Raw genomic sequence first — 22,714 nt, 5'->3', positions numbered from 1 at the left:
CCCGGTCCAACTCTCTAACCACTGGGCTACCTGCCTCCCGGTCCAACTCTCTAACCACTGGGCTACCTGCCTCCCGGTCCAACTCTCTAACCACTAGGCTACCTGCCTCCCGGTCCAACTCTCTAACCACTGGGCTACCTGCCTCCCGGTCCAACTCTCTAACCACTGGGCTACCTGCCTCCCGGTCCAACTCTCTAACCACTAGGCTACCTGCCTCCCGGTCCAACTCTCTGACCACTAGGCTACCTGCCTCCCGGTCCAACTCTCTGACCACTAGGCTACCTGCCTCCCAGTCCAACTCTCTAACCACTAGACTACCTGCCTCCCGGTCCAACTCTCTAACCACTGGGCTACCTGCCTCCCGGTCCAACTCTCTCACCACAGGGCTACCTGCCTCCCGGTCCAACTCTCTAAACACTAGGCTACCTGCCTCCCGGTCCAACTCTCTGACCACTAGGCTACCTGCCTCCCGGTCCAACTCTCTCACCACAAGGCTACCTGCCTCCCGGTCCAACTCTAGAAACCACTAGGCTACCTGCCTTCCGGTCCTACTCTCTAACCACTAGGCTACCTGTCTCCCGGTCCAACTCTCTAACCACTGGGCTACCTGCCTCCCGGTCCAACTCTAACCACTGGGCTACCTGCCTCCCGGTCCAACTCTCTGACCACTAGGCTACCTGCCTCCCGGTCCAACTCTAGAAACCACTAGGCTACCTGCCTTCCGGTCCAACTCTCTAACCACTGGGCTACCTGTCTCCCGGTCCAACTCTCTAACCACTGGGCTTCCTGCCTCCCGGTCCAACTCTCTAACTACTAGGCTTCCTGCCTCCCGGTCCAACTCTCTAACCACTAGGCTTCCTGCCTTCCGGTCCAACTCTCTAACCACTGGGCTACCTGTCTCCCGGTCCAACTCTCTAACCACTAGGCTACCTGCCTCCCGGTCCAACTCTAGAAACCACTAGGCTACCTGCCTTCCGGTCCAACTCTCTAACCACTGGGCTACCTGTCTCCCGGTCCAACTCTCTAACCACTGGGCTACCTGCCTCCCTGTCCTACTCTCTAACCACTGGGCTACCTGTCTCCTGGTCCAACTCTCTAACCACTGGGCTACCTGTCTCCCGGTACAACTCTCTAACCACTAGGCTACCTGCCTCCCGGTCCAACTCTAGAAACCACTAGGCTACCTGCCTCCCGGTCCAACTCTCTAACCACTGGGCTACCTGTCTCCCGGTCCAACTCTCTAACCACTGGGCTACCTGTCTCCCGGTCCAACTCTCTAACCACTGGGCTACCTGTCTCCCGGTCCAACTCTCTAACCACTAGGCTTCCTGCCTCCCAGTCCAACTCTAACCACTGGGCTACCTGCCTCCCGGTCCAACTCTCTGACCACTAGGCTACCTGCCTCCCGGTCCAACACTCTAACAACTAGGCTACCTGCCGCCCCAAAATAGATCTTGTCCAGTACGGGTATCAAACCTGCAACCTTTGCGTTATCAGTGCGATACTCTGATCAACTGAAGCTAACCAGACTTTTTTTATTTTTTTATTTTACCAGATAGGCCAGTTGAGAACACCTTTATTTAACCAGGTAGGCCAGTTGAGAACACCTTTATTTAACCAGGTAGGCCAGTTGAGAACACCTTTATTTAACCAGGTAGGCCAGTTGAGAACAAGTTCTCATTTACAACTTCAAAAAGTGTATTACTTTGCTAAGTCTTTTACAGTATTGTTTTAGTGCCTTGTTGCAAACAAGGTTTTGGAGTATTAGTATTCTCTACAGCCTTTGTTCTTTTCACTCTGTCAATTAGTTTAGTATTGTGGAATAACTACAATGTTGTGGATCCATCCTCAGTCTTCTCCTGTCACAGCCATTAAACTCTGTGACTGTTTTAAAGTCACCATTGGCCTCATGGTGAAATCCCTGAGCTGTTTCCTTCTTCTCCGGCAACTGAGTTAGGAAGGACGCCTGTATCTTTGTAGTGACTGGGCTTATTGATACACCATCCAAAGTGTAATTAATAACTTCACCATGATCAAAGGGATATTCAAGGTGTGCTTTTTTAAACATTTTACCCATCGAGGCTTTGGAAAACATCCCTGGTCTTTGGTTGAATCTGTTTTGAAATTCAGTGCTGGACCGAGGGACCTTACAGGTGTAGTCATTCAAAATCATGTTAAACAACTTATTTAGCGGTTGAATACTTATTGACTCAAGACATATACATTTTTCATTTATTAATTCATTTGTAACAATTTCAATAAACATAATTCCACTTTGACATTATGGGGTATTGTGTGTGTTTTGGCCAGTGACCAAAACAGTCTCAATTGTATCCCTTTTATAAATTCAGGCTGTGTAACAACAAAATGTGGAAAAAGGGGTGTGAATATTTTCTGACTGTATTGAGTCACCTTGCTTTTCCTTTCGTTTACTCGTTTGCTAACAAGTCACCAAACACTACCGATGGTCAGAACTCCTGCTCATTGTTGCTCATTGGTTGGTCTCTGTGATTGCCCTTGTTCCCATAGTTGGTAAGGGGGGACAGATCTTAATTGGTTCAGACAGGGAAGGGCTTGCCAGTCGAACAAAAAGTCCGATCCTGAATCTGCATTTAAAGCTACATAGTTCTGACATCTTGTTGTGTTAATTGCTTGTACACATTCACACAACCCAATCAATGTGACAAGTCCACAGTCAGTGTTGTATAGGAACCTTCCACTGCACTGCCTCACTCCATTCTGAGGTCATTTGTAACCTGCTAGCTACACCCAACCTGAGTCCACAGTTCAAAGTCTCTCCTCATTTGAATGAATTCAGCCACAGAAGTGATCTGTCTGTGATGAGCCTAACGTCTAGCTATGCAGGTGAGCTGCCAATGAGTAAGGCACACAATCATACCATTATTGTGGACTGTCAGATTAATATAATAGTTTGAATAAAACATTTGTGTGATATGCAAGAACGATTTCCCTAATAATCCTGTTTACATGGACTGAAATCAGGCTCCCTGTTGGGACTTCGTCAATCAAAATACACGTTCTAATACAGCGACCATGTTCTTTCAGGGAAGCGTATTTGATTTGATAAAATGTATATGTTTACTAAAATGGATACTCCCCCCACTCGCCCTAAAGAGGGAGGCCCACTCGCCCTAAAGAGGGAGGCCCACTCGCCCTAAAGAGGGAGGCCCACTCGCCCTAAAGAGGGAGGCCCACTCGCCTGGTGCTGGCACGTGTGCGGATCAAACACACCACTGGAACGCCCATTAAGGTGTTTACTTGTCCGAATCATTGAAAACATTGCTCAGAAAACCAGGTGTTTTAATCAGCGTATGTTTACTTGTATTATTAACTTATGCTGATTTTAAGATAAGGTGTTTAAATTACTACTGCCATAATGTTTAATATTCAATTATTATTGTGCATGTAAACTTACTCAATGTCAGGGCTGCAGGTTTGCAGGGGCCTCCGTTTACACAAGTCAGCACCATGAGTCGTTCTTGTTGGCTTGAAAATAACCCTGTCTGTCTAGCCCCTCCCTTTCTTTGACATGGTCGATTACACCATCTGAGAGGGATCCCTTCTCACTCCCTGGAGTAGGGGGACAGTCAGGATGGATGGATGGAGTAGGGGGACAGTGTGGCTGGATGGATGGAGTAGGGGGACAGTGTGGCTGGATGGATGGAGTAGGGGGACAGTCAGGATGGATGGATGGAGTAGGGGGACAGTCAGGATGGATGGATGGAGTAGGGGGACAGTCAGGATGGATGGATGGAGTAGGGGGACAGTGTGGCTGGATGGATGGAGTAGGGGGACAGTGTGGCTGGATGGATGGAGTAGGGGGACAGTGTGGCTGGATGGATGGAGTAGGGGGACAGTGTGGCTGGATGGATGGAGTAGGGGGACAGTCAGGATGGATGGATGGAGTAGGGGGACAGTCAGGATGGATGGATGGAGTAGGGGGACAGTCAGGATGGATGGATGGAGTAGGGGGACAGTCAGGATGGATGGATGGAGTAGGGGGACAGTCAGGATGGATAGATGGAGTGGGGGGACAGTCAGGATGGATGGATGGAGTGGGGGGACAGTCAGGATGGATGGATGGAGTAGGGGGACAGTCAGGATGGATGGATGGAGTAGGGGGACAGTCAGGATGGATGGATGGATGGAGTAGGGGGACAGTCAGGATGGATGGATGGATGGAGTAGGGGGACAGTCAGGATGGATGGATGGATGGAGTAGGGGGACAGTCAGGATGGATGGATGGATGGAGTAGGGGGACAGTCAGGATGGATGGATGGATGGAGTAGGGGGACAGTCAGGATGGATGGATGGATGGAGTAGGGGGACAGTCAGGATGGATGGATGGATGGATGGAGTAGGGGGACAGTCAGGATGGATGGATGGAGTAGGGGGACAGTGTGGCTGGATGGATGGAGTAGGGGGACAGTCAGGCTGGATGGATGGAGTAGGGGGACAGTCAGGATGGATGGATGGAGTAGGGGGACAGTCAGGATGGATGGATGGAGTAGGGGGACAGTCAGGCTGGATGGATGGAGTAGGGGGACAGTGTGGCTGGATGGATGGAGTAGGGGGACAGTGTGGCTGGATGGATGGAGTAGGGGGACAGTGTGGCTGGATGGATGGAGTAGGGGGACAGTCAGGTTGGATGGAGTAGGGGGACAGTGTGGCTGGATGGATGGAGTAGGGGGACAGTCAGGATGGATGGAGTAGGGGGACAGTCAGGATGGATGGATGGAGTAGGGGGACAGTCAGGCTGGATGGATGAAGTAGGGGGACAGTGTGGCTGGATGGATGGAGTAGGGGGACAGTCAGGTTGGATAGAGTAGGGGGCCAGTGTGGCTGGATGGAGTAGGGGGACAGTCAGGCTGGATGGATGGAGTAGGGGGACAGTCAGGCTGGATGGATGGAGTAGGGGGACAGTCAGGCTGGATGGATGGAGTAGGGGGACAGTGTGGCTGGATGGATGGAGTAGGGGGACAGTGTGGCTGGATGGATGGAGTAGGGGGACAGTGTGGCTGGATGGATGGAGTAGGGGGACAGTCTTGATGGATGGAGTAGGGGCACAGTGTGGCTGGATGGATGGAGTAGGGGGACAGTCAGGCTGGATGGATGGAGTAGGGGGACAGTCAGGATGGATGGTTAGGGATGGAGTAGGGGGTCAGTCAGGCTGGATGGATGGTTAGGGATGGAGTAGGGGGACATTTTGGATGGATGGAGTAGGGGGACAGTCAGGATGGATGGATGGTTAGGATGGAGTAGGGGGACAGTCAGGCTGGATGGATGGAGTAGGGGGACAGTCAGGATGGATGGATGTTAGGATGGAGTAGGGGGACAGTCAGGATGGATGGATGGTTAGGATGGGGTAGGGGGACAGTGTGGCTGGATGGATGGAGTAGGGGGACAGTCAGGATGGATGGAGTAGGGGGACAGTCAGGATGGATGGAGTAGGGGGACAGTGTGGCTGGATGGATGGAGTAGGGGGACAGTGTGGCTGGATGGATGGAGTAGGGGGACAGTGTGGCTGGATGGATGGAGTAGGGGGACAGTCAGGCTGGATGGATGGAGTAGGGGGACAGTCAGGATGGATGGATGGTTAGGGATGGAGTAGGGGGTCAGTCAGGCTGGATGGATGGTTAGGGATGGAGTAGGGGGACATTTTGGATGGATGGAGTAGGGGGACAGTCAGGATGGATGGATGGTTAGGATGGAGTAGGGGGACAGTCAGGCTGGATGGATGGAGTAGGGGGACAGTCAGGATGGATGGATGTTAGGATGGAGTAGGGGGACAGTCAGGATGGATGGATGGTTAGGATGGAGTAGGGGGAGAGTCAGGCTGGATGGATGGTTGGGATGGAGTAGGGGGACAGTTTGGATGAATGGTTAGGATGGAGTAGGGGGACAGTCAGGCTGGATGGATGGTTAGGGATGGAGTAGGGGGACAGTTTGGATGGATGGTTAGGATGGAGTAGGGGGACAGTGTGGCTGGATGGATGGTTTGGATGGGGGGCTGCCAGGATGGATGGTTAGGATGGAGTAGGGGGACAGTCTGGCTGGATGGATGGTTAGGATGGAGTAGGGGGACAGTCTGGCTGGATGGATGTGTCATGACGCTGGCCTGGGGGGTAGGTTTATGACAGTCATAAATACCTCTTTCTCCCTTTTTCCTTTCTCTACCCAACTGAGGTTACATTTGCAAACCCTTTGGTTAACATAGAGATTCTGGGAACTTCGGTAGGTGGGGGGGGGGGATGAACTATATTCTGGTAATCCGACCAATTGAACATATGCGGTGGTACTTAATGAATATGATGTCAGTTCGGTTGTCATCTGAGACATTCTCATCAATGATAAGATGACATAAACTCTACAGTGGAAAGTCTACACATCAGAGTTATCGGATTCACATGGAATTGTTGTTCAATTTAAATGTTTGAATATTAAATTATTTGTGATGGGATGAAATGTGATTTTAGCTTCTAAAAAGTGAGATTTGGGTTTTCATAAGAGAGGGCTCTGCTCAATCAGTGGCCCGCACCTGTGAAGGGACATGGGCTATAAAACTTTTCAAACACGCCCTCCTCTCCCTTCCTATATAAGCCCTTGACGACAATATAACTTCCTGTTCCGAGGATGTAGGACGACGGTCCGATGTCAGAATGGTTCAGACAATAACTACAGAAGGAGGCCAACATCAGCGCGAGCTTTGGTTGCGAATGGTATGAACTTTGAACTCTTATTCACTACAGAAGTGATACCTCCAAGCCGTTGAGTTAGCAACAGCAGATGCAACGAGGGTTAGGAAGGAACAGACAGAGTATCCCGTCTGTCACACAACAACGTTACTACATCGTATCCAATTGACAACCAGAGACATTCTTCAAAGGACTCCGTTTGGCAACACGGCCTTCCATCTACCACCAACCTACCGAAGCGCAGCTCCGAGTAAATATTTATTGCATTTTTCTTTTCCAAATGGGCGGTAATTTAGAATGCAGCAGATACTGTATTTACGATAGCACAGCTTCTCCCTGTGTCCCTCAGTCTTCCCGCTCTTTCACTCAAACCCAGCCCTTTTCCTTTGTGTAACAAGCTATCATATCTGTTCCGCCCGCTAGGGACGTTTTCCTTTATGACGTAATTTGTAATCAAGTTATGATTTAATTATGTGTATGTGTAATTCTGTGTGATTAGTTAGGTATTTAGTAAATAAATAATTAAACCCAATTTTGTATTGCTGGTTGAACTTGTTAGCCAGGGTTCGTGCAGATGAGACTGAATTAAGATGACGATTGATATTGACTCCTATTGATGTAAAATATTACTAGGTCTTTAAGAGTTTATTCGGAAGATAACAGCTCTATAAATATTCTTTCATGGTGCCCGACTCTCTAGTTAATTACATTTACATGATTAGCTCAATCAGGTGATATTAATTACGGATAAATTATTTTATAGAATAGCATGTCATATCACTTAATCCGGCATAGCCAAAGACACAACATAATTGGAGCCCCCTGATAGGAATCTAAAATAGAATGACGCTTTCATTTTGATTCAGCCTGTATAAAATTGAATGGCAGATTACATAATATACCACGTTTATCGTACACATTTTTGGAGTGATAGACAAGCATTATTGTGTGTGTGCTGAGGATTCCCCTCCGTGTCGTTCTAGTCAGTGGGTAACGTAAGGGAATACATTTCTGTATGAGGGCCGAGAAAGATAATTCTAGAAATCTGAGAAATCGAGCGTTTGGCCAAACGCGTTTCAGACGCGGTTAGGCTCGGTAATGATTCATTTCTTGAGCGAGGACAAAGAGCCAGCCGATCGGGAGATGTAAGCTTCAACATAATACGTTAGAAGTAAAACCTTTCCGTTGCCAAGGGAATCCTATGTGCTGCATTTCCAGGCACAAAGGAAGATTTAGCTTGCATGCTAAAGCTAACAAGGGAACATTTTTAAACTTGTCATATTAACCTAGATGAAGAAACTTCTCAGGTTAATTAAAGTTTAATACCCAGATAGCCTACCCAGGTAGGATTAATCATTGGCATTGATTAATTAATTACATTTGCTTTTGCAAATTCATTCACGTGCAACTTCCACATTACTGGTACAGTACTGAGTTCGTCAACATCTATAAATAGATTAAACGTGTCTTTTTTGCAGCTTCCAATGAATTCCAAACCCAAACTTTGAAAGAAAATAGGAACATTTTTCCTCTAAATGTTTCTAATAATGTGCAAGCTATCACAGGTGGTCACCACTCCTCCGCTAATTAGTGAACCTCCACCCATAAAAGGATTGATCTCTGACCTCAGCAGTGATACCAACCCTAATTATGCCATTAACGAAAAAACAGCCGAAATTGCGAACGCTCTCCATAATCAACCATCAGACACAGGCTTTGTGACAGTTCTCCCCACTGATGTGTCGCCATAAAAATGTGCATCGGCTACTTCTCTACCATTCTCACCACAATTGATCACTACCCAACTGACCGTTCCATTCCCCCCAAGATAAAGGAAACCTGGAGGGGTACTCCCTGTCCTATCTCACCAGAGTTATAGCTGGGTTGGTTCAAACATAGATTAAGGACCCTCTTTGTTTTCGTTAGGCACACACATGCATCCCTCTCTTCCCCCTCCAACCTAGTTGGAGCTGTGTTTATTATTTTTAATTACTCCTTGTTCACCCTTGACCCAGGGTGCCACTAACTCTGTCTCCCGCCCTTCCATCCTGTATAGTCCTCTGGACCGGGCCCAGGGTGCCACTAACTCTCCCTTCCATCCTGTAGAGTCCTCTGGACCGGGCCCATGGTGCCACTAACTCTCCCTTCCATCCTGTAGAGTCCTCTGGACCGGGCCCAGGGTGCCACTAACTCTGTCTCCCTCCCTTCCATCCTGTAGAGTCCTCTGGACCGGGCCCAGGGTGCTACTAACTCTCCCTCCTTTCCATCCTGTAGAGTCCTCTGGACCGGGCCCAGGGTGCCACTAACTCTGTCTCCCTCCCTTCCATCCTGTAGAGTCCTCTGGACCGGGCCCAGGGTGCCACTAACTCTGTCTCCCTCCCTTCCATCCTGTATAGTCCTCTGGACCGGGCCCAGGGTGCCACTAACTCTGTCTCCCTCCCTTCCATCCTGTAGAGTCCTCTGGACCGGGCCCAGGGTGCTAAGAACAAGGGTAACAAGTACTTCAAGGCTGGGAAGTATGAGCAGGCCATCCAGTGTTACACAGAGGCCATCGGTCTGTGTCCTAGAGACAACCAGACAGACCTGTCCACCTTCTACCAGAACAGAGCTGCTGCCTACGAACAGCAGGTTAGTGACAACTATCACCTTGGAAACCATTCATTATGTTGCTCTGTATGTGTTCATGTGGGTTTATAGCAGTGGAGGCTGGTGAGGGGAGGACAGCTCATAATACTAGCTGGAATGGAATGCTGTTTCATTAATTCCATACCAGCCATTACAATGAGCCCATCTTCTGATTGAAGGTGTCATCAGACATCACTGGTTTACACTGGACAACTAGAGTGTCCTCGTGTTAACATTAACGACATTGGTTGTCACCTCTCGGTGAAGTGGACAGAGGTGGTGCAGGACTACCCAGGGTTTGGGTGTCGTGGTGCTGTACCCAGGGTTTGGGTGTCGTGGTGCTGTACCCAGGTTTTGGGTGTCGTGGTGCTGTACCCAGGGTTTGGGTGTCGTGGTGCTGTACCCAGGGTTTGGGTGTCATGTGGTGCTGTAACCAGGGTTTGGGTGTCGTGGTGCTGTAACCAGGGTTTGGGTGTCGTGGTGCTGTACCCAGGGTTTGGGTGTCGTGGTGCTGTACCCAGGGTTTGGGTTTCATGTGGTGCTGTACCCAGGGTTTGGGTTTCATGTGGTGCTGTACCCAGGGTTTGGGTGTCATGTGGTGCTGTACCCAGGGTTTGGGTGTCATGTGGTGCTGTATCCAGGGTTTGGGTTTTAAGTGGTGCTGCACCCAGGGTTTGGGTGTCATGTGGTGCTGTACCCAGAGTTTGGGTTTCATGTGGTGCTGTACCCAGGGTTTGGGTGTCGTGGTGCTGTACCCAGAGTTTGGGTTTCATGTGGTGCTGTACCCAGGGTTTGGGTGTCGTGGTGCTGTACCCAGGGTTTGGGTGTCATGTGGTGTTGTATCCAGGGTTTGGGTGTCATGTGGTGCTGTACCCAGGGTTTGGGTGTCATGTGGTGCTGTACCCAGGGTTTGGGTGTCATGTGGTGCTGTACCCAGGGTTTGGGTGTCATGTGGTGCTGTACCCAGGGTTTGGGTGTCGTGGTGCTGTACCCAGGGTTTGGGTGTCATGTGGTGCTGTACCCAGGGTTTGGGTGTCATGTGGTGCTGTACCCAGGGTTTGGGTGTCATGTGGTGCTGTACCCAGGGTTTGGGTGTCATGTGGTGCTGTACCCAGGGTTTGGGTGTCATGTGGTGCTGTACCCAGGGTTTGGGTGTCATGTGGTGCTGTATCCAGGGTTTGGGTGTCATGTGGTGCTGTGTCATTGACATAAACTGTCTGTGTTTGTAGATGATGTGGACAGAGGTGGTGCAGGACTGTACCAAGGCTGTAGAGATGAACCCACGCTACATCAAGGCCCTGTTCAGGAGGGCCAAGGCCCTGGAGAGACTGGACAACAAGAAGGAGTGCCTGGAAGGTACACACACACACACACACACACACACACTGGATAACAAGAACTACATGGAAGGTACACACACACACACACTGGATAACAAGAACTACATGGAAGGTACACACACACACACACACACTGGATAACAAGAACTACATGGAAGGTACACACACACACTGGATAACAAGAACTACATGGAAGGTAGACACACACACACACACACACACTGGATAACAAGAACTACATGGAAGGTAGACACACACACACACACACACTGGACAACAATAACTACATTGAAGGTGGACTGTCACACACACACTGGAGGATAGGTATATCCCATATCCCCCCCCCCCCCCCAGTTCCTGTAGATAACAAGGGAACCCCCATATATTCCCCCCTCCTCCTCCTGTTCCTGTAGATAACAAGGGAACCCCCATATATTCCCCCCTCTTCCTGTAGATAACAAGGGAACCCCCATATATTCCCCCTCCTCCTGTTCCTGTAGATGACACGGGAACCCCCATATATTCCCCCTCCTGTTCCTGTAGATAACAAGGGAACCCCCATATACCCCCCTCTTCCTGTAGATAACAAGGGAACCCCCATATATTCCCCCCTCCTCCTGTTCCTGTAGATGACAAGGGAACCCCCATATACCCCCCCTCCTCCTGTTCCTGTAGATAACAAGGGAACCCCCATATACCCCCCTCCTCCTGTTCCTGTAGATAACAAGGGAACCCCCATATATTCCCCCTCTTCCTGTAGATAACAAGGGAACCCCCATATATTCCCCCTCCTCCTGTTCCTGTAGATAACAAGGGAACCCCCATATATTCCCCCTCCTCCTGTTCCTGTAGATAACAAGGGAACCCCCATATATTCCCCCTCTTCCTGTAGATAACAAGGGAACCCCCATATATTCCCCCTCCTCCTGTTCCTGTAGATGACACGGGAACCCCCATATATTCCCCCTCCTGTTCCTGTAGATAACAAGGGAACCCCCATATACCCCCCTCTTCCTGTAGATAACAAGGGAACCCCCATATATTCCCCCTCCTCCTGTTCCTGTAGATGACAAGGGAACCCCCATATATTCCCCCTCCTCCTGTTCCTGTAGATAACAAGGGAACCCCCATATACCCCCCCTCCTCCTGTTCCTGTAGATAACAAGGGAACCCCATATATTCCCCCCTCCTCCTGTTCCTGTAGATAACAAGGGAACCCCCATATATTCCCCCCCTCCTCCTCCTGTTCCTGTAGATAACAAGGGAACCCCCATATATTCCCCCTCCTCCTATTCCTGTAGATAACAAGGGAACCCCATATATTCCCCCCTCCTCCTGTTCCTGTAGATGACAAGGGAACCCCCATATATTCCCCCCTCCTCCTATTCCTGTAGATAACAAGGGAACCCCATATATTCCCCCCTCCTCCTGTTCCTGTAGATAACAAGGGAACCCCCATATATTCCCCCTCCTGTTCCTGTAGATAACAAGGGAACCCCCATATATTCCCCCCTCCTGTTCCTGTAGATAACAAGGGAACCCCCATATATTCCCCCTCCTCCTGTTCCTGTAGATGACAAGGGAACCCCCATATACCCCCTCCTCCTCCTGTTCCTGTAGATAACAAGGGAACCCCCATATATTCCCCCTCCTGTTCCTGTAGATAACAAGGGAAACCCCATATATTCCCCCTCCTGTTCCTGTAGATAACAAGGGAACCCCCATATATTCCCCCTCCTGTTCCTGTAGATAACAAGGGAACCCCCATATACCCCCCTCCTCCTCCTGTTCCTGTAGATAACAAGGGAACCCCCATATACCCCCTCCTCCTCCTGTTCCTGTAGATAACAAGGGAACCCCCATATATTCCCCCCCTCCTGTTCCTGTAGATAACAAGGGAACCCCCATATATTCCCCCCCTCCTGTTCCTGTAGATAACAAGGGAACCCCCATATACCCTCCTCCTCCTCCTGTTCCTGTAGATAACAAGGGAACCCCCATATATTCCCCCTCCTCCTCCTGTTCCTGTAGATAACAAGGGAACCCCCATATACCCCCTCCTCCTCCTGTTCCTGTAGATAACAAGGGAACCCCCATATATTCCCCCTCCTGTTCCTGTAGATAACAAGGGAACCCCCATATATTCCCCCTCCTGTTCCTGTAGATAACAAGGGAACCCCCATATACCCTCCTCCTCCTCCTGTTCCTGTAGATAACAAGGGAACCCCCATATATTCCCCCCTCCTCCTGTTCCTGTAGATAACAAGGGAACCCCCATATACCCCCCTCCTCCTCCTGTTCCTGTAGATAACAAGGGAACCCCCATATATTCCCCCCTCCTGTTCCTGTAGATAACAAGGGAACCCCCATATATTCCCCCTCCTGTTCCTGTAGATAACAAGGGAACCCCCATATACCCTCCTCCTCCTCCTGTTCCTGTAGATAACAAGGGAACCCCCATATATTCCCCCCTCCTCCTCCTGTTCCTGTAGATAACAAGGGAACCCCCATATATTCCCCCTCCTCCTCCTATTCCTGTAGATGACAAGGGAACCCCCATATATTCCCCCTCCTCCTCCTGTTCCTGTAGATAACAAGGGAACCCCCATATATTCCCCCTACTGTTCCTGTAGATTACAAGGGAACCCCCATATATTCCCCCTCCTGTTCCTGTAGATAACAAGGGAAACCCCATATATTCCCCCTCCTGTTCCTGTAGATAACAAGGGAACCCCCATATATTCCCCCTCCTGTTCCTGTAGATAACAAGGGAACCCCCATATACCCCCTCCTCCTCCTGTTCCTGTAGATAACAAGGGAACCCCCATATACCCCCTCCTCCTCCTGTTCCTGTAGATAACAAGGGAACCCCCATATATTCCCCCTCCTGTTCCTGTAGATAACAAGGGAACCCCCATATATTCCCCCTCCTGTTCCTGTAGATAACAAGGGAACCCCCATATACCCTCCTCCTCCTCCTGTTCCTGTAGATAACAAGGGAACCCCCATATATTCCCCCTCCTCCTCCTGTTCCTGTAGATAACAAGGGAACCCCCATATACCCCCTCCTCCTCCTGTTCCTGTAGATAACAAGGGAACCCCCATATATTCCCCCTCCTGTTCCTGTAGATAACAAGGGAACCCCCATATATTCCCCCTCCTGTTCCTGTAGATAACAAGGGAACCCCCATATACCCTCCTCCTCCTCCTGTTCCTGTAGATAACAAGGGAACCCCCATATATTCCCCCTCCTCCTCCTGTTCCTGTAGATAACAAGGGAACCCCCATATACCCCCTCCTCCTCCTGTTCCTGTAGATAACAAGGGAACCCCCATATATTCCCCCTCCTGTTCCTGTAGATAACAAGGGAACCCCCATATATTCCCCCCTCCTGTTCCTGTAGATAACAAGGGAACCCCCATATACCCTCCTCCTCCTCCTGTTCCTGTAGATAACAAGGGAACCCCCATATATTCCCCCTCCTCCTCCTGTTCCTGTAGATAACAAGGGAACCCCCATATATTCCCCCTCCTCCTCCTATTCCTGTAGATGACAAGGGAACCCCCATATATTCCCCCTCCTCCTCCTGTTCCTGTAGATAACAAGGGAACCCCCATATATTCCCCCCTACTGTTCCTGTAGATTACAAGGGAACCCCCATATATTCCCCCTCCTGTTCCTGTAGATAACAAGGGAACCCCCATATATTCCCCCTCCTCCTCCTGTTCCTGTAGATAACAAGGGAACCCCCATATATTCCCCCCTCCTCCTGTTCCTGTAGATAACAAGGGAACCCCCATATATTCCCCTCCTCCTCCTGTTCCTGTAGATGACAAGGGAACCCCCATATATTCCCCCTCCTCCTGTTCCTGTAGATAACAAGGGAACCCCCATATATTCCCCCTCCTGTTCCTGTAGATAACAAGGGAACCCCCATATATTCCCCCTCTTCCTGTAGATAACAAGGGAACCCCCATATAATCCCCCTCCTCCTCCTATTCCTGTAGATGACAAGGGAACCCCCATATATTCCCCCTCCTCCTCCTGTTCCTGTAGATAACAAGGGAACCCCCATATATTCCCCCTACTGTTCCTGTAGATTACAAGGGAACCCCCATATATTCCCCCTCCTGTTCCTGTAGATAACAAGGGAACCCCCATATATTCCCCCTCCTCCTCCTGTTCCTGTAGATAACAAGGGAACCCCCATATATTCCCCCTCCTCCTGTTCCTGTAGATAACAAGGGAACCCCCATATATTCCCCCTCCTCCTCCTGTTCCTGTAGATGACAAGGGAACCCCCATATATTCCCCCTCCTCCTGTTCCTGTAGATAACAAGGGAACCCCCATATATTCCCCCTCCTGTTCCTGTAGATAACAAGGGAACCCCCATATATTCCCCCTCTTCCTGTAGATAACAAGGGAACCCCCATATATTCCCCCTCCTCCTGTTCCTGTAGATGACACGGGAACCCCCATATATTCCCCCCTCCTGTTCCTGTAGATAACAAGTGAACCCCCATATATTCCCCCCCTCCTCCTGTTCCTGTAGATGACAAGGGAACCCCCATATATTCCCCCCTCCTCCTATTCCTGTAGATAACAAGGGAACCCCATATATTCCCCCCCTCCTCCTGTTCCTGTAGATAACAAGGGAACCCCCATATATTCCCCCCCTCCTGTTCCTGTAGATAACAAGGGAACCCCCATATATTCCCCCCCTCCTGTTCCTGTAGATAACAAGGGAACCCCCATATATTCCCCCTCCTCCTGTTCCTGTAGATGACAAGGGAACCCCCATATACCCCCTCCTCCTCCTGTTCCTGTAGATAACAAGGGAACCCCCATATATTCCCCCCTCCTGTTCCTGTAGATAACAAGGGAAACCCCATATATTCCCCCCTCCTGTTCCTGTAGATAACAAGGGAACCCCCATATATTCCCCCCTCCTGTTCCTGTAGATAACAAGGGAACCCCCATATACCCCCCTCCTCCTCCTGTTCCTGTAGATAACAAGGGAACCCCCATATACCCCCCTCCTCCTCCTGTTCCTGTAGATAACAAGGGAACCCCCATATATTCCCCCCTCCTGTTCCTGTAGATAACAAGGGAAACCCCATATATTCCCCCTCCTGTTCCTGTAGATAACAAGGGAACCCCCATATACCCCCCTCCTCCTCCTGTTCCTGTAGATAACAAGGGAACCCCCATATATTCCCCCCTCCTCCTCCTGTTCCTGTAGATAACAAGGGAACCCCCATATACCCCCCTCCTCCTCCTGTTCCTGTAGATAACAAGGGAACCCCCATATATTCCCCCTCCTGTTCCTGTAGATAACAAGGGAACCCCCATATATTCCCCCTCCTGTTCCTGTAGATAACAAGGGAACCCCCATATACCCTCCTCCTCCTCCTGTTCCTGTAGATAACAAGGGAACCCCCATATATTCCCCCCTCCTCCTCCTGTTCCTGTAGATAACAAGGGAACCCCCATATACCCCCCTCCTCCTCCTGTTCCTGTAGATAACAAGGGAACCCCCATATATTCCCCCTCCTGTTCCTGTAGATAACAAGGGAACCCCCATATATTCCCCCCTCCTGTTCCTGTAGATAACAAGGGAACCCCCATATACCCTCCTCCTCCTCCTGTTCCTGTAGATAACAAGGGAACCCCCATATATTCCCCCTCCTCCTCCTGTTCCTGTAGATAACAAGGGAACCCCCATATATTCCCCCTCCTCCTCCTATTCCTGTAGATGACAAGGGAACCCCCATATATTCCCCCTCCTCCTCCTGTTCCTGTAGATAACAAGGGAACCCCCATATATTCCCCCCTACTGTTCCTGTAGATTACAAGGGAACCCCCATATATTCCCCCTCCTGTTCCTGTAGATAACAAGGGAAACCCCATATATTCCCCCTCCTGTTCCTGTAGATAACAAGGGAACCCCCATATATTCCCCCTCCTGTTCCTGTAGATAACAAGGGAACCCCCATATACCCCCTCCTCCTCCTGTTCCTGTAGATAACAAGGGAACCCCCATATACCCCCTCCTCCTCCTGTTCCTGTAGATAACAAGGGAACCCCCATATATTCCCCCTCCTGTTCCTGTAGATAACAAGGGAACCCCCATATATTCCCCCCTCCTGTTCCTGTAGATAACAAGGGAACCCCCATATACCCTCCTCCTCCTCCTGTTCCTGTAGATAACAAGGGAACCCCCATATATTCCCCCTCCTCCTCCTGTTCCTGTAGATAACAAGGGAACCCCCATATACCCCCTCCTCCTCCTGTTCCTGTAGATAACAAGGGAACCCCCATATATTCCCCCTCCTGTTCCTGTAGATAACAAGGGAACCCCCATATATTCCCCCCTCCTGTTCCTGTAGATAACAAGGGAACCCCCATATACCCTCCTCCTCCTCCTGTTCCTGTAGATAACAAGGGAACCCCCATATATTCCCCCTCCTCCTCCTGTTCCTGTAGATAACAAGGGAACCCCCATATACCCCCTCCTCCTCCTGTTCCTGTAGATAACAAGGGAACCCCCATATATTCCCCCTCCTGTTCCTGTAGATAACAAGGGAACCCCCATATATTCCCCCCCTCCTGTTCCTGTAGATAACAAGGGAACCCCCATATACCCTCCTCCTCCTCCTGTTCCTGTAGATAACAAGGGAACCCCCATATATTCCCCCCTCCTCCTCCTGTTCCTGTAGATAACAAGGGAACCCCCATATATTCCCCCCTCCTCCTCCTATTCCTGTAGATGACAAGGGAACCCCCATATATTCCCCCCTCCTCCTCCTGTTCCTGTAGATAACAAGGGAACCCCCATATATTCCCCCCCTACTGTTCCTGTAGATTACAAGGGAACCCCCATATATTCCCCCCTCCTGTTCCTGTAGATAACAAGGGAACCCCCATATATTCCCCCCTCCTCCTCCTGTTCCTGTAGATAACAAGGGAACCCCCATATATTCCACCCCTCCTCCTTTTCCTGTAGATAACAAGGGAACCCCCATATATTCCCCTCCTCCTCCTGTTCCTGTAGATGACATGGGAACCCCCATATATTCCCCCCCTCCTCCTGTTCCTGTAGATAACAAGGGAACCCCCATATATTCCCCCTCCTGTTCCTGTAGATAACAAGGGAACCCCCATATATTCCCCCCTCTTCCTGTAGATAACAAGGGAACCCCCATATAATCCCCCCTCCTCCTCCTATTCCTGTAGATGACAAGGGAACCCCCATATATTCCCCCTCCTCCTCCTGTTCCTGTAGATAACAAGGGAACCCCCATATATTCCCCCTACTGTTCCTGTAGATTACAAGGGAACCCCCATATATTCCCCCTCCTGTTCCTGTAGATAACAAGGGAACCCCCATATATTCCCCCCTCCTCCTCCTGTTCCTGTAGATAACAAGGGAACCCCCATATATTCCCCCCCTCCTCCTGTTCCTGTAGATAACAAGGGAACCCCCATATATTCCCCCCTCCTCCTCCTGTTCCTGTAGATGACAAGGGAACCCCCATATATTCCCCCCTCCTCCTGTTCCTGTAGATAACAAGGGAACCCCCATATATTCCCCCTCCTGTTCCTGTAGATAACAAGGGAACCCCCATATATTCCCCCTCTTCCTGTAGATAACAAGGGAACCCCCATATATTCCCCCTCCTCCTGTTCCTGTAGATGACACGGGAACCCCCATATATTCCCCCTCCTGTTCCTGTAGATAACAAGGGAACCCCCATATACCCCCCCTCTTCCTGTAGATAACAAGGGAACCCCCATATATTCCCCCTCCTCCTGTTCCTGTAGATGACAAGGGAACCCCCATATACCCCCCTCCTCCTGTTCCTGTAGATAACAAGGGAACCCCCATATACCCCCTCCTCCTGTTCCTGTAGATAACAAGGGAACCCCCATATATTCCCCCCCCCTCCTCCTGTTCCTGTAGATGACAAGGGAACCCCATATATTCTCCTCCTGTTCCTGTAGATAACAAGGGAACCCCCATATATTCCCCCTCCTGTTCCTGTAGATAACAAGGGAACCCCCATATATTCCCCCTCCTCCTGTTCCTGTAGATGACAAGGGAACCCCCATATACCCCCCTCCTCCTCCTGTTCCTGTAGATAACAAGGGAACCCCCATATATTCCCCCTCCTGTTCCTGTAGATAACAAGGGAACCCCCATATATTCCCCCTCCTGTTCCTGTAGATAACAAGGGAACCCCCATATATTCCCCCCCTCCTGTTCCTGTAGATAACAAGGGAACCCCCATATACCCCCTCCTCCTGTTCCTGTAGATAACAAGGGAACCCCCATATATTCCCCCTCCTCCTCCTGTTCCTGTAGATAACAAGGGAACCCCCATATATTCCCCCCCCTCCTCCTCCTATTCCTGTAGATGACAAGGGAACCCCCATATATTCCCCCTCCTCCTCCTGTTCCTGTAGATAACAAGGGAACCCCCATATATTCCCCCCCTACTGTTCCTGTAGATTACAAGGGAACCCCCATATATTCCCCCTCCTGTTCCTGTAGATAACAAGGGAACCCCCATATATTCCCCCTCCTCCTCCTGTTCCTGTAGATAACAAGGGAACCCCCATATATTCCCCCTCCTCCTCCTGTTCCTGTAGATAACAAGGGAACCCCCATATATTCCCCCCTCCTCCTCCTGTTCCTGTAGATGACAAGGGAACCCCCATATATTCCCCCCCCTCCTCCTGTTCCTGTAGATAACAAGGGAACCCCCATATATTCCCCCCTCCTCCTCCTGTTCCTGTAGATGACAAGGGAACCCCCATATATTCCCCCCTCCTCCTGTTCCTGTAGATGACAAGGGAACCCCCATATATTCCCCCTCCTCCTGTTCCTGTAGATAACAAGGGAACCCCCATATATTCCCCCCCCTCCTCCTGTTCCTGTAGATAACAAGGGAACCCCCATATATTCCCCCTCCTCCTGTTCCTGTAGATAACAAGGGAACCCCCATATATTCCCCCCTCCTCCTATTCCTGTAGATAACAAGGGAACCCCCATATATTCCCCCCTCCTCCTATTCCTGTAGATAACAAGGGAACCCCCATATATTCCCCCCTCCTCCTATTCCTGTAGATAACAAGGGAACCCCCATATACCCCCCCTCCTCCTGTTCCTGTAGATAACAAGGGAACCCCCATATATTCCCCTCCTGTTCCTGTAGATAACAAGGGAACCCCCATATATTCCCCCCTCCTCCTCCTGTTCCTGTAGATGACAAGGGAACCCCCATATATTCCCCCCCTCCTCCTGTTCCTGTAGATAACAAGGGAACCCCCATATATTCCCCCCCTCCTCCTCCTGTTCCTGTAGATAACAAGGGAACCCCCATATATTCCCCCTCCTCCTGTTCCTGTAGATAACAAGTGAACCCCCATATATTCCCCCCTCCTCCTCCTGTTCCTGTAGATGACAAGGGAACCCCCATATATTCCCCCTCCTCCTGTTCCTGTAGATAACAAGGGAACCCCCATATACCCCCTCCTCCTCCTGTTCCTGTAGATAACAAGGGAACCCCCATATATCCCCCTCCTGTTCCTGTAGATAACAAGGGAACCCCCATATATTCCCCCCTCCTCCTGTTCCTGTAGATAACAAGGGAACCCCCATATATTCCCCCCTCCTCCTGTTCCTGTAGATAACAAGGGAACCCCCATATACCCCCTCCTCCTCCTGTTCCTGTAGATAACAAGGGAACCCCCATATATTCCCCCCCTCCTCCTGTTCCTGTAGATAACAAGGGAACCCCCATATATTCCCCCTCCTCCTCCTGTTCCTGTAGATAACAAGGGAACCCCCATATATTCCCCCTCCTCCTCCTGTTCCTGTAGATAACAAGGGAACCCCCATATATTCCCCCCTCCTCCTGTTCCTGTAGATAACAAGGGAACCCCCATATATCCCCCCTCCTGTTCCTGTAGATAACAAGGGAACCCCCATATATTCCCCCTCCTCCTGTTCCTGTAGATAACAAGGGAACCCCCATATACCCCCCTCCTGTTCCTGTAGATAACAAGGGAACCCCCATATATCCCCCTCCTGTTCCTGTAGATAACAAGGGAACCCCCATATATTCCCCCTCCTCCTGTTCCTGTAGATAACAAGGGAACCCCCATATACCCCCCCCCTCCTGTTCCTGTAGATAACAAGGGAACCCCCATATACCCCCCCCCTCCTGTTCCTGTAGATGTGACAGCGGTGTGTATCCTGGAGGCCTTCCAGAACCAGCAGAGTATGCTGCTAGCAGACAAAGTCCTGAAACTGCTGGGGAAGGAGAAGGCCAAAGACAAATACAAGGTGAGAGGATGTCCCAGCTCTCCTGTTGCTCCTTACTGAACATAGATGCTGTTTGATTACAACTAAACTCAGCAAAAAAAAAAAAAATCCTCTCACTGTCAACTGCGTTTATTTTCAGCAAACTTAACATGTGTAAATATTTGTATGAACATATCAAGATTCAACAACTGAGACATAAACTGAACAAGTTCCACAGACATGTGACTAACAGAAATGGAATAATGTGTCCCTGAACAAAAGGGGGGGGGGTCAAAATAAAAAGTAACAGTCAGTATCTGGTGTGGCCACCAGCTGCATTAAATACTGCAATGCATCTCCTCCTGCACCATATTTGGCAGTTCTTTATGTGAGATGTTACCCTACTCTTCCACCAAGGCACCTGCAAGTTCCCAGACATTTCTGGGGGGAATGGCCCTAGCCCTCACCCTCCGATCCAACAGGTCCCAGACGTGCTCAATGGGATTGAGATCCAGGCTCTGGCAGAACACTGACATTCCTGTCTTGTAGGAAATCACGCACAGAACGAGCAATATGGCTGGTGGCATTGTCATGCTGGAGGGTCATGTCAGGATGAGCCTGTAGGAAGGGTACCACATGAGGGAGGGGGTTGTCTTCCCTGTAAAGCACAGCGTTAAGATTGCCTGCAATGACAACAAGCTCAGTCCGATGATGCTGTGACACACTGCCCCAGACCATGACGGACCCTCCACCTCCAAATCGATCCCGCTCCAGAGTACAGGCCTCGGTGTAACGGTCATTCCTTCAACGATAAATGCGAATCCGACCATCACCCCTTGTGAGACAACCGCTGCTCGTCAGTGAAGAGCACTTTTTGCCAGTCCTGTCTGGTCCAGCAACGGTGGGTTTGTGCCCATAGGCGACAACGTTGCTGGTGATGTCTGGTGAGGACCTGCCTTACAACAGAACTACAAGACCTCAGTCCAGCCTCCCTCAGCCTATTGCAGACAGTCTGAGCACTGATGGAGGGATTGTGCGTTCCTGGTGTAACTCGGGCAGTTGTTGCTGTACTGTACCTGTCCCGCTGGTGTGATGTTCGGATGTACCGATCCTGTGCAGGTGTTGTTACACGTGGTCTGCCACTGTGAGGACCATCAGCTGTCCGTCCTGTCTCCCTGTAGTGCGGTCTTAGGCGTCTCACAGTACAGACATTGGCCACATCTGCAGTCCTAATGCCTCCTTGCAGCATGCCTAAGGCACGTTCACGCAGATGAGCAGGGACCCTGGGCATCTTTCTTTTGGTGTTTATGGAAAGGCCTCTTTAGTGTCCTAAGTTTTCATAACTGTGACCTTAATTGCATACCATCTGTAAGCTGTTAGTGTCTTAACGACCGTTCCACAGGTGCATGTTCATTAATTGTTTATGGTTCATTGAACAAGCATGGGAAACAGTGTTTAAACCCTTTACAATGAAGGTCTGTGGAGTTTTTGGGATTTTTACAAATTAGGGGTCCTGAAAAGGGTCCTGGATGTTTCTTTTTTTTGCTGAGTTTAATTGAATTTTGATGCATTATCACTGTCAGGCTTAGTGTTTGGTATGGGCCATTATCACTGTCAGGCTTAGTGTTTGGTATGGGCCATTATCACTGTCAGGCTTAGTGTTTGGTATGGGCCATTATCACTGTCAGGCTTAGTGTTTGGTATGGGCCATTATCACTGTCAG

At 50.1% G+C, this 22,714-nt stretch overlaps 1 protein-coding gene across 1 annotated transcript in view; it reads left to right on the top strand.

Moving 5' to 3' along the window:
• Positions 1–22,714, top strand: part of LOC135513330 (mitochondrial import receptor subunit TOM70-like) — a 42,648-nt gene that overhangs the window by 1,068 nt on the left and 18,866 nt on the right. Inside the window, exons 2-4 of the mRNA XM_064936249.1 lie at positions 9,171–9,344; positions 10,571–10,697; positions 20,924–21,033. Of these exons, the coding sequence (XP_064792321.1) occupies positions 9,171–9,344; positions 10,571–10,697; positions 20,924–21,033 (411 nt within the window). The remainder of the gene's footprint in view (positions 1–9,170; positions 9,345–10,570; positions 10,698–20,923; positions 21,034–22,714) is intronic.

Source organism: Oncorhynchus masou, chromosome 24, assembly GCF_036934945.1.
Source record: "Oncorhynchus masou masou isolate Uvic2021 chromosome 24, UVic_Omas_1.1, whole genome shotgun sequence".
NCBI lineage: Eukaryota > Metazoa > Chordata > Actinopteri > Salmoniformes > Salmonidae > Oncorhynchus > Oncorhynchus masou.
This window is presented reverse-complemented; position numbering and strand designations above follow the sequence as displayed.